We start from the raw sequence: 12,958 nt of genomic DNA on the forward strand, positions 1-12,958 counted from the left end.
CACAAAAAATAGCTTCTTGAGCAGCAAATCGGCACATTAGCATGATCTCTGAAGGATCATGTGATACTGATGACTGGAGTAATGATGCTGAAAATTCAGCTTTGCATCACAGGAATAAATTAAATTTTAAATTATATTTAAAAATAAAACTGGTATTTTAAATTGAAATATAATTTCACAATTTTCCCCCTTTGTTTTTTTTTTTTTACTGTATTTTACTTTTGAATAATAGTTTAGTTTTATGAGACACCTCTGAGGTGCTTTTATATGCCGTACACAGAACAAAGAAAGTCATACAGGTTTGAAACTACACGAGAGCTAGTAACAATGTCAGAATTAAAAAAAAAAAATCATACAGGGTTTAATGTTTGTGAAGCGATTTTTGGAGCGATTCCACGGCAGGTCAGCGTCTGATGTGGCCAGATCCTGAAGCAGCTTCGGCAGCTCCTGAAACACACAGCAGAAAACGTCAAATTATAAAACACACCAGGAAGAAAATCAATCAACCATAGAAAACATAATTAGCAAAGTCATACACCATTGAGCACATAACTCGTAACGAGGTGTTACTGAAACTCGTTTTACAGTTCACTAGTACTTTCTCTCTCACCCACCTACACAATTTAATGCAAAAACTTACAGCAAACTCCTCCTGAAACTTGGCATTGTCATTGGCACAAAGATCTTCCACATGCTGAAGAAATGATTTCTTACTGATTGGCCTGGAAATGTGTTAAAGAAGAGATAAACAGAGCATGAAATATCTACAAAACCATAAATAATCATCATCGTCAGCATTGTTACCACTACAGCAAGCATTGTTTCTAAAGAACACCTCTTAAGAGCAGGTGGTTATGGGTAGTCATCTGTTTTGGGGACTCAAATATTTATTGAACAATAAAATAACGAAGAAGAAAAACAAGAAGATAATCTAAGAAATGGAATAAAATATCAATCATCAATTCTTCTTCACTTACTTGAGAGATTTCCTGTAACTTAGCAGCCTGGAACATTAGACAGTAGAGAACTATTAGGAAATTGGCCTTGCACTGAAAAATTTGGTTACTTTTTCACATCCAGTGATAATAAATGAATCTATGTGGTTCACCACACTATCTAATTAGAGGAAGACACACAAACATAAATAATCGGAAAGTCGTTCTATGTAATATTTCAGGCACAAACACACAAAGCAGAGCAGAAGTATAAATCAGCATTATGAAACCGAACAGCCCCAAATTATAGCAAGGCAGATAATTTACTGTGGCATATTCATTCATAATAAAACACATTCAATGTCAGGCACTGACAGCACAACATGCAACTGGGAAAATAAAACCTTTAATCTTTAAAATGAAAGAAAACACTGATGCTACATATCATGTGGGATCATGCATCATCTAAACACCAACATCTCTGTCTACTTACTGGATGACAAAAATCTCCTTCCTTCTAAAGAAAAAGGAGGAATACCTGAGAACAGAGGATTGTGCAAGTATTTGAATGGATTAGTGATAGTGAATGAATGAAAGGATGAATGAGTGAGTGAGTCACTGAGTGAATTAGTGAGTGAGAGAGAGAGCAGAAGACAAAATCTCACATAAACTTGTGCTATAAAACGATTAATCGCAAGTTGACATAATATATATGAGTATACTGTTTAAATTTATTATGTACTGTATATATAAAAACAAACACATGCATGTACAGTATATATATATAAAAAAACTTATGTTTATATATTAAATATATTTATATATAATATAAATGTATATACATGTAAATATTTTCAAAATATATACTGTATGTGTGTGTATTTATATATACAGTACATAATAAATATACACAGTAAACATACATACAGTATATTATTTTGGATGCGATTAATCATGATCGTTTGGAAGCACTAATACAAACAGTCCACTGCTCATATACAGTGTGTGTACAGTGTCTCACCGGTTAATCTTCTCCTCTTTGAGCTCCAGGTCAGCCACTGTAATGAGCTGATCCAGCTTGAACTTGGTCTCGATGATCTCTGCCTCACGTGGAGAGTACGTCCCACCTTCCTTCTGCCTGCGGTGGATCCTGGGATTGGAGAAAGTGAGTCTCGATTGTTAAACCAGTGGCTTTGTTTTGGGAAATACTATTTGATTATGTTGCTGCACTACTATATACAACAACAATAAACTTACTTCACAGATCCGTATATAATCAGAATGAAAAACAACGCCAGGAAAAATGACAGCAGGACCCCAAGAATGATCTGCTCGTCTCTGGTCAGCAGGCGGTCATCTGAAATCACAGTCAATATTTAAACTCAGCAGAAGCAGTACTTGTTCACAATAAAATGTATTGTTCTACAAGCCCAGCATTATAGAAGGTACATGTATAAGATCATAAGTACAGTAAATTTTTTAATGGTTTTAAAATAACTGTTTTATGCTCACCGTGGCAGCATTTTTTTGATTGGTAAAAAAAATTAATATTGTGAAATGTTAAAAAAAAAAGTTTTCCATTTGAATATATTTTAATATGTAATTTATTCTTGTGATGCTAAGCTGAATTTTCAGCAGCATTACTCGAGTCTTCAGCATCCCATGATCCTTCAGAAATCATTCTAATATGATTTTTTGATGCTCAAGAAATATTTCTTATTAAAACAGATGCTGCTTCATTTATTTTTTTTGTAAATCATGATAAATATGAAGTTATAAAGTTTTTCTTGCATATCGTTTGCAAGATTGTAAATGTCTTTACTGTCACCTTTGATCAATTGAATGTGTCCTAGCTAAATGAAAGTATTAATTAAAATCTAACCTCAAAGTTTTGAGCAACAGTATACATGAAAAAGAAGAAACGCTTAAATAAAAAAAGTTATTTGGGGGAAACTAAATAATATAAAATCTCATACTAAAACTAAAATGATATATATTTTCGTATTTGATAAATAATTTAGAAATAGAAATAAGTAAAAAATATGAAAATCTGAGAGGGAAAGAGGGAAAATGTGAGCAAGACATCACAGCTGGTCTCAGTGTAACAGCCCTTGTGTGCTACTTGCGTCCATACCTGCGGTTCTGACCCTGTCTGAGTACTCTGAGTCTGTGTACTGCCCACGGATGTTTGTTGCCCGAAATTTGAACCTACAACACAAAAATAAACTGGTTAAAAGACTCCTAGATTCAAATTCAGTATTTAGAACACAGATTAGTTGTGTGTGTGCATATGTCACTCACACATAATATGTTTTGGGTTTAAGGGGTCCGTTACAAAGTGTCTTGGCATCTTCAGACAAGCAGCTCTCATCTGCTCCTATAACATACATGTTAGTGTGTGTGCTCATGCGCTCTGCTTTCTCCGAGCACTTTGGGTTCAAGAAGCCTTCGTCAGTCAGGTATGGTGCGGTAGGGTAGAGGAAAACACTCTTCCAGTTGGACAGATTTCCATAGTCCATCACTGCATCAACATCAGAACAACAATATAACAATAAACCTTCCTAATGTTTTGAAAGAAGTCTCATTCGGTCTCCAAGTCTGCATTTATCTGATCAAAAAATCAGAAAAACTTATTTTTTCTGGCTTAACTATCTTCTTTAATGCATTCTTGCAGAATAAAAGTATCAATACCCTTTAAAAAATCTCCTTAAAAAGTCATTTTTAATACCTGCTGGTTCAGAAACAATGACCTGGACATTTTGGATTGGGCCATGGTCATCTGTAAAGAAACATTCTGGCATCTCAATGGTGATAGTCTTGGAGGTAGAGATGATGACACCTGCGTTGTTCAGAGCAGCCCGTGGCCTCTTCAACGGTTTGGGTGGTGCTAAATAAACCCATCAGAATCTTAAAATGACTTCAACAAAGTAGTACAGCTGGCTTTCAGAGCCTTAGGTTTTCTCATACCTTTCACACCTGTGGTGACCTGAACCTCTGAACTTGGTCCTAAACCTGCTCCATTCACAGCTGCAATCTGCAACAAGCACAAAACAAATGCATTTGGCCTAACTGTGTACTGTCAGTCAATAAACAACTTCAAGTACCAGTCTGTGCAGGTGAAGCTTTAGTATTTAAAACCAAAGGAATGAAAACATGATTTAAAAGACTGATGCAAACATTGCTTTCCATTTTTGGAACGCCTTCTCTGTTGTTACCTAGATACGGTTTTAAATAGTTGCTGCTAGTGCTCACAGTGGTATCGGATGATGCAAACATACCACAGCTCAGTAAAATCTCAGAAAAAGTAAAAAAGCTGTCTTTGGGGCGTTACCCTTTCAAAATGTACTAATATGTACTTTTAAAAACCTAATATGTACCTTTAAATTACTAATATGTACTATTTAGAGCTTTTGTACCTCAGGGTACTGCCTCAGTGACAGCTTTGTACCTTTTTTTCTGTGAGTATATATAGGGGAAGAGGCTGGAGATGCACTTTAGACCAAACAATCAAATTAAGGGGAAAAAAATTGGTGTGAATGCCCCTAAAATGTTTAGGTTTTAGTTTCCTACCCTTATGCTGTAATTGAATCCACCCTTTAGTCCATCTATAATGGCTGTCATGGTGTTATTAGAGTTACTGATCACAGGCAGCCAGTTGATGTAGAAGTCCAGTTGTCCGTTTCGATAGATAGCAACGTGGTAGGCACTGATGTTTCCGTTCGGCTCATCCGGTGGAGAGAATGTTACATAAACACGTGTCACTTCCTCTGGGATCACCGTCAATGTCAAGTTTTTGGGAGGATCTTTGGGCTCTGGGAAAACATGACCATGAATGTCACAAATAAGTTATGCATGCATGCACTCAATGGATATCAGATAATCAAGCATGCACAAACGTCCTCACCGTCCTCCAGGGTTCTGACGAGAACAGGTTCAGATGCTTTGCCGTCTGTACGAGCGTTGGAAAGCTGCCCCGTGAAGGCGGTGATGGTAATGGAGTACAGGGTAAATGCAGTCAGGTTCCCGACAAACACCTTCCTGTTCTCCTCTGAATGCCGCACTAAGCTTATGTTATATCCCAAACTATCCAACTGAAAGAGGACAAAGAGAAATTAAAGAAGAATATTTCAGAAAGTCAACATATGAACCAGATTTCTTAAGTTTATGAACTCACAGCAGCGATGTCAATGATGTATGAGGTGGGTCCTGTGATGACCGATGGTTCGCCCCACTCAATATTTAACTCAGTGGGAGAAGCAGACACTGATATGTTACCAGGGGGGGCATCAGGGTCTTAGACACAAAGATAGAGAGGGTGAGAAAAAATTAAGGTTTGCTATAAACTTAAAGTATGACAACCCAAGGGAAAATGATGTAGCTCAAAAGCTAAGGAGACTTAATAAATGTTTGCTCTGAGCTGCACTTCTAATATTGCTCCCACGTAGACCGAAGAACAGTCTCTGCAAAAAGCAAATGCTCAAAATTGGATGGAAAACAATGATAATCTTGAGGGTTCTTGAATCAAAGCTAATGAATGGATTGGGCAGCGTTTTCATTGATTGATTTTCAGTATGGAACAAAAATTTTGAGAATGCATCTTTGATTCACAAGATCCTTGAACACTACAGAGGTTTCATAGCAGTGTCAAACAGAACTGAAAGACAAATGTTCCAAACACAGTGAGGTTCTCAGAGGCCATGGATCATTACTTTCTTGCTTTATGCTTTCTCTTATTTCTCTCCTGTTGGATTTTCTTATTCTAGAAACCAAATTTTGTAAAAAAGAAAAATTTAATTTTACAACATAATGTTTATATAAATGAATCAATTCATAAATATATATTTATTTAATAGTTTTTTTATATTCTATGAATTTTGTATTTTCTGTTTAGTTTTTTTTTATTTTTATAAATATTTGGCTTTTATATTACATATTTATATTGCTTATTTTTTATATTTACTTTTTTATTAATTTAAATACGTTTTTGGAATATATAAATAAAAAAGATACAAAATGACAAATTAAAGATATATTTATATTAACCAATCAAATTGGACATCTATCAAATTGGACAGTGATCTGAAGAAACTGGTTGATTTATATTAAGATCTGACATTCTGATACTTGAGAGTAGATATGCGGGACTAGACTCTTTTTCTCATGGGAGACATCTCACAAATGGGAAACAATAAAGAGATCTCATTTGCGATTTTTCTTTCTTATGGGAATATTTTTATGCATGTGTAACATACCTCCTGCGAGTGTCTGTGTGTGGATCCAGTTGGAGGGTTCTCCGGCTCCAGCCCTGGTGAATGCCACCAGTCTGATACTGTAATCTCTATATTTCAGCAGATGGGAAAGTGTGACTCCACTGGTTTCTCCTTCAACCCACACCTCAAACTCTCTCTCCACACAGGACTCCACGTGCTGCTCTGGCTCACAATTTCTTGCCAATTGCTGAATCTCTACATTATAACCCTGCAACAGACCAGGAACATAGACGGGACGCTGCCAGCTCACAGACACACTGTCAGAGGTAACATTCGTTATGTTCAGCGACTGGGGCGGACCAGGAACTGCAGTAAGAGAAAGAAACAATCATGTCTGTACCACAAATGGAGCAGAAAATTTAGCATTACTGTACATTACTTGCTCACTACTGGATCCTTTCCAGTGAATGGGTGCCATCAGAATGAGAGCCCAAAAAGCTGATTAAAACATCACAATAATCCACACCACTCCAGTCCATCTTGAGAAGTGTATTAGGAGATTTTTTTACTTTATAACCATGTTTTTCAGCTAAAATATGAGTCCCTAATATTGCCTTCTAAAGTGAAAAAGTTATCTTGCCTGAATCAAGAGAGAAATATGCACAGATCAAGCATGGTTTACAAGTGAAAACTGTTCTAAACATATAAGTTGGTGGACTTTGATGTGAGAGGACAACAGGACATGGACCTTTTCACTTGAAGGAAGCATTGTTATGGATTATGGACGCTATGGTTATTTTGGCTGGAAGCAAGAGTTTAAAGTTAAAATATTTTAATTGTGGCTTTATTTCTCACAAATGAGAAGCTTTTTACTTCACAAGACATTATTTGATGGACTGGAAAAGTGTGGATTACTTGCGGATTATTGTGATGTTTTTATCAGCTGTTTGGACTCTCATTCTGATGGCACCCATTCACTGCAGAGGATCCATTGGTGAGAAAGTGATGTAACGCTACATTTCTCCAAATCTGTTTCAATGAAGAAACACCCTCAAGACATCCAAGATGTAAATGAGTTTGAGTCAATTTTCATTTTTGGGTCAACTATCTCTTTAAGACATCATACCTGACTCTGGGGGAGTGTGTGCAGTACAGTTGGCTTCGTCCCCTATTCCGGCTGAATTAACTGCAGCTACGCTGATGACATAGAAAATGTTAGGTGACAGGCCGATGAAAGTGTGTGCCACTGTGTGTGTGAGCATGAGAGGATGAGCCTCCTCCTCTAGATCTCCAGAGCGAATGATGTAGTACAGAATCTCTCCGTTAGGATGAATCGGAAGCTCCCATTTCATGTACACTGAATTCCAATCCAATCCAGAGCAGGTCAAATTCCCAACGGCATCTGACACTGAAACATACACACCAACACCACATATATATCTTGGTGAGACTCTGTATAAGACTCTGTATACATATAAATATTTTTCTATTTGAATAGCTTTTAAATTTGAAATATCAAACAAATTCACATTTTAAAGCTAATACTAAAGATTCAAAACCTAACGTTTAACAAAAGTTGAAACTTTTTAAATAATAAGAAATGTGTCTTCTTGAGCAGCAAATGAGTATATTAGGATAATGATCACATGACACGAATGGATGTGTGAGTGTGTATTACCTGATTCATTGGTGGTGAATATGACCGGTAGGCTGTACTGATCTCCATTTCCTGCTCTAGTGAACGCGCACACGCTGATATTATATGAATTATGAGGTCTAAAGCCACTCAGTTCTGCTTGTGTGGATGCATCTGATGAGTTCTTGGGTAAGCAGAGGCATATGAAGTTTAATTTACATGCAGAGAAAAATGTGAGAACATAATCAAACATACTACATAGACATGGGGAGTATTACCTGATATCTAAAAGTGTATGTGTTTAGTTCGAGTATTTGGAAACCATAGTGCTGGATGATTCCATTTGGCTCTGGACTTGGTTCCCAATGAAGCCACACTGAATTCACAGTGTGGTTAAAAATACTCAGATTGTGTGGTGGAGACATTGGGACTAGAAACACAAAAAAGCACTTAAGACATTAGACACAATAAGTCTGCACATTTATAGTTGTATGAATTTGCAAAGTAGGATATTCAAATTTGAAATGAGGACTTCAGATTTCAAATTACAATTTTCAAATGTCAAACTTTATTTATTATATTTTTAAGGCAAGACTTAACATTTAAGTAATTACCATTTTAGGATTATTGCCCTTATAGAGAGATCATTAGTTGTCATTAAAATAATAATAATAATAATAATAATTTTGTTTTATACAAAAGTTCAACAATAATTTTTTTTAAATAAAAAGCTTATAACAAAAATGTTTTATTTTAAATTTACATTTTTACATTTCAAATGTCAGACAAGTGTCAAATTAAAATTTTAAAGCCATGCCTTAAATATCTTTTAACAAAAGTTTACATGTTTGAAGATCAAACATCAGACCTCAAATTCTATTTCCGTTTAAAAAAAAAAAAAAATCAAACAAACTCCTAATTCAAATTTTAAAAGAAAAGATTTAAAGTTTAACAAAAGTTTACATTTTCAAAGCTCAAACAAAATACTTTAAAAAAAATTTAGTTTGAAATATTCAAATATCAAACAGACTCCACATTAAAAATTTGAATTAAATATTTACATTCAAACAGATTTCCTCTAGAAAAACAATAAAGATGCATCTCTGACCTGCTTCATCAGTCTGCAGTGGAATAATCATGGAGGGACCGGCATTTATGCGTGTGACCGCAGCGATGGAGAGATTGTAAGGTGTAAATGGAGTGAGCTCTGAGAGCATTAGGTGTGTTTCTACAGTGGTGTAGGTTTTGTTGACGTTGCCAGGACCTTGTAAAACTGCAGTATAATTTATGATCTCGCCATTGGCCTCGACTGGGGGGAACCATGACACATAGATGGAGGTGCTGGAGAGATTCCTACTAGCTCCAGGCAATGGAGGAGAACTTGGGACTGTCAGTACACAGACACACAACAGTTCTCAATCAGTAAATATGATTTATACATGTGCATGTAAAAAACAGGAAATTATGCCTACCATCTTCATCTGTTCGCAGGGGTAGCATTGCAGTGTGGTTTAAAGCCGATCCAGCACTGGTTGCTGGGGTAACTTTTATGATGTAGGGAAAATACTTCCTGAGCTTGGTAAAGAGATAGATGTTGTCTGTGGTAGTTTTGGTGATGGTGTTGTTGACTGTGCGGTTGATGGACGCGTGGGTCGTACCCGCCTCTTGGAGGCTCAGCTGATAGAAGACTCTGCCATTGGGCTCCAGAGGAGGGTCCCAGCTGATCACAACAGCTGTAGAGCTATAGATCATAGCAGTGAGGTTGTGGACGGGACCACTCGGCACTGTACGGGGGGAGGATGTAGAAGAGATACAATTATTTATGTGTGAAGAACGGCTAACAGTTACACTTTAGAACAGGGAACAAATCATTGTAGTCTAAGTAATGAACCAACATCTAATAAGATGTTGGTTCAAGTGGTTCAAGAAATGGAATGAGGCTTTGTTCCCCAATCTAAAGTAACGCAATTAGGGTTTATCTTGAAAACTTGCAATATCAGGACATATTTCACCTAAAAAAAATGAAGCCCATAAAAGGACAATTAAAAAGTTTTCATAAAGGTCATAAATAAAAAAAAAAAAATTGTAAATCTTAAAATCGTGAAATATGATCCAGAAATTGAGATTCACCCATTAGATGTACAAAGAACTATCCATTTAATTTATACATTTCATAAATTAATTTATGCTTAAATAAAGCATAAATGGCACACTGCAGCACCAAACCAGTCAACAATTATTATGATTAAAAGCAGTGCATCTTAAACCAAGAGATTCAAATATTCATTAAAATACAAAAGCACACATACAACACACACATAGACATGATATTCAGCAATTACACACATCTGTGAATCTGTGGAAATTAAAAAGGTAAATAAACTCCGGCACAGCGTCTGCAAAATCCAGAGTCAAGATCACAGATATAGAAAAGGAGAGAGAAGCAGAGAAAGACAGGCTGATTGTGTTAGTAAGAAAATCCATCTGGAGCATGTTCTGTTGACGAGATATTGCTTTGGGCTGAACTGAGCTGCTGAAGCTGGGTTATTCTCCAGTAACTGCAAACCGATCAGACACAATCACTCACAAAGAGTCAAACAGGACCATGGCATTTTTTATTCCTATAGAACACTTTCAAAATCTCAGACGCCAGGGGAGAAAAACCTTCATCTGTCTCAGAAGGTCACCTCTGCACCGTTTTTCCCAAAATCACACAAAAATGGTTTGTTATGACTCTGACATAAAACCTTAACACATGGTTTAGATTCAGAAAGCAGGTTAACATATTAACATATAAAGTATGAAATAATTCATTTTAGTTTGTCAAAAAAAGCTCTTTCAAGCATAAAATAAGATATTTTAAAGAATGTAGGCATCAAATGTACTGTACTTCTCAAATGTTTCTTTTAAGAATCAGCTCAGATGTTACTTCTAAAGGAAAAAGGAGAGCAAGTGAGCCGTTTACATTTAATAAAAGCATAGAGCTATAAAATAAAGTAGTTTATTTTTATCTAAATTTTTAATTAATTTTTGAGATAAATGACATTACTGGACTCTTTTTCTCAGTACAAAGATATGAGAAGCAGGAGACAAAAAAAGTCTCCAGTTGGTCTCAAACCGGAAGTGTTACAATATTTCTTAAGTCAAATATATAACGTTACATAATGTACCAGAAACTTACAGCAACATGCTGCTGTATCTTATATTATCAACAAATCCTGTGAGAGGAAATGCAAGCTGGGATAGTCTAGAGACTGATAAATAAAAGGCTTTGAGATCAGACGTACACGGTCTCATGGTGAGGGCTCAACAATCCCAGTTTGCAGCTTGAAGGAAGTTGTCTCCTTTCACAAAATGTGCTGAATCTGTGCGGTGTGCATGCGTGTGGGTGTGTTTATGAGTTTCAGTGTGATTTTTTTGGAGCGTAATCTGTTGGAAAAGTGGTGCAGAGCTGCGTTTCTCCCCTGAGTGTGTGAGGAGACTGACCGTCCTCTAACGCGGTGAAGTTTAGATGGGGACTGAACACTTCCCCATCACCAACAGAAGTGCTGGAACTCATCCATACACTGTACTCATGTCCTGCCCTCAGATCAGACAACACCAACCAGTGCTCTGAACCAGGAACCGTCTACAGAGAGAGAAAGAGAACATGGTCATTCACTGCATTTCATTCTGAGTTTGGTCTAGCTATTCTTAGAGATTAAATCCTTTACTAAAAGTACTGTGGGCGTTCATCATTTATTTACCCTCCTCTTGTTCTAAAACTGTATGATGTGTTTCTTTATTCTGTCGAATACAAAATAAAATATTTTGAGGAATATGGGTAACCAAACTGCTGACAGTAGCCACCGATTCAGTCTTTAGTATTTTTTTTCCCATTCTATGGAAGTCAATGGCTACCGTCAGCTGTTTGGCTGACCACATTCTTTAAAATATTTTATTTTATGCTTAACAGAAGAAAGAATCTCAAACAGGTTTGGAACAACTTCAGGGTGAGTAAATGATGACAGAATTAAAATTTTAGTGTATTAACTATTCCTTTAAATGTTACATGTCCAAAAACATGGTACATTTAGCTTTTTTCTCTTATTTCTTTCTGATTTCTGCACAACTAATCGGGATTGTAAAACCTGCCAAAGGTATTTTATCTAATGATGATATTAACACAAGAAAAACAGTCTTAAAGGTAAAAATGTCTACAGTAAATTGCTTCTAATTTGGTGTGACAAGTTTCCAGTCACAGCCAATATATTTAGTTAACAGCTAATTGGAAAACATATTAAAAACAACTTTTTCGTAAAAACTAAATTTTTACATTAAGATTATTAAATGTGACAGCAAAGACTTCATTTGAACTTCCTATTCATCAAGGAATCCTGAAAAAAGTATCATAGTTTCCACAAAAATATTAAGCAGCACAACTGTTTTCAACATTGATCATAATAAGAAATCAGCATATAAGAATGATAATAATCAGACAAATCTGCATATCAGAATGATTTCGGAAGGATCATGTGACACTAAAGACTGGAGTAAAGATGCTGAAAATTCAGCTTTGCATCACAGGAACAAATTATATTTTAAAATATATTTAAATAGAAAATAGAATACTGTCATGTTTAGTGTCTTTAAAAAGATCAATACTCATCTATTTGAGTGTATTACCTGCGTAAACTTTGTGTTGTTTTCTGTATTGTCTGTGTAGTAGATGGTATAGTATTGGATGATGCCGTTGGGTTGGTTTGGTGGACTCCAGCTGAGATGTACTGTAGTGGTGGTGAGGAGTGTGTATGATACATTCTGTGGAGGGTCAGAGGGGGCTGCAAAACAGAGAACGCATTTATCTTTATGACTATGAGGGCAATGCTGTTTCATGATATTGTGGTTCTTTTTCAAAACTTAGTGAGCTGCCTGACTCTCAAGGCATAATGAAACTAAAGCTTATATAACCTGAAAGAAGTTCTGTTATTTTCTAACACTTCTATACTGTTTTCAAAATGTTGGGGTCGGTAAGATTTTGAAAGAAGTCTCTTATAAATATGAGCAGTTGATCACAATTTCAGATAACTGTTTTGGATGTAATTTCTTACTGTAATGTAATGTATTTAAATCTGATATTTCCGTCATCTCCAAATTATTTCACAGTATATTGTAGGATATTTAAGAAGTGTAATGGA

General features: G+C 35.9%; 1 protein-coding gene across 1 annotated transcript in view; it reads right to left on the bottom strand.

Annotated features, from left to right (window-relative positions):
• Window positions 1-12,958, bottom strand: part of ptprq (protein tyrosine phosphatase receptor type Q) — a 53,162-nt gene that overhangs the window by 6,259 nt on the left and 33,945 nt on the right. The window contains exons 20-36 of the mRNA XM_059506877.1: window positions 9,254-9,565; window positions 8,890-9,168; window positions 8,060-8,211; window positions 7,824-7,965; window positions 7,272-7,553; window positions 6,188-6,511; window positions 5,110-5,228; window positions 4,840-5,026; window positions 4,506-4,747; window positions 3,903-3,969; window positions 3,664-3,822; window positions 3,237-3,456; window positions 3,070-3,143; window positions 2,193-2,292; window positions 1,957-2,085; window positions 641-722; window positions 357-447 (exon numbers count right to left, since the gene is read on the bottom strand). Coding sequence (XP_059362860.1) covers window positions 357-447; window positions 641-722; window positions 1,957-2,085; window positions 2,193-2,292; window positions 3,070-3,143; window positions 3,237-3,456; window positions 3,664-3,822; window positions 3,903-3,969; window positions 4,506-4,747; window positions 4,840-5,026; window positions 5,110-5,228; window positions 6,188-6,511; window positions 7,272-7,553; window positions 7,824-7,965; window positions 8,060-8,211; window positions 8,890-9,168; window positions 9,254-9,565 — 2,961 coding nt within the window. The remainder of the gene's footprint in view (window positions 1-356; window positions 448-640; window positions 723-1,956; window positions 2,086-2,192; window positions 2,293-3,069; window positions 3,144-3,236; window positions 3,457-3,663; window positions 3,823-3,902; window positions 3,970-4,505; window positions 4,748-4,839; window positions 5,027-5,109; window positions 5,229-6,187; window positions 6,512-7,271; window positions 7,554-7,823; window positions 7,966-8,059; window positions 8,212-8,889; window positions 9,169-9,253; window positions 9,566-12,958) is intronic.

The sequence above is a fragment of the Carassius carassius genome, chromosome 23 (genome assembly GCF_963082965.1).
Source record: "Carassius carassius chromosome 23, fCarCar2.1, whole genome shotgun sequence".
Lineage (NCBI taxonomy): Eukaryota > Metazoa > Chordata > Actinopteri > Cypriniformes > Cyprinidae > Carassius > Carassius carassius.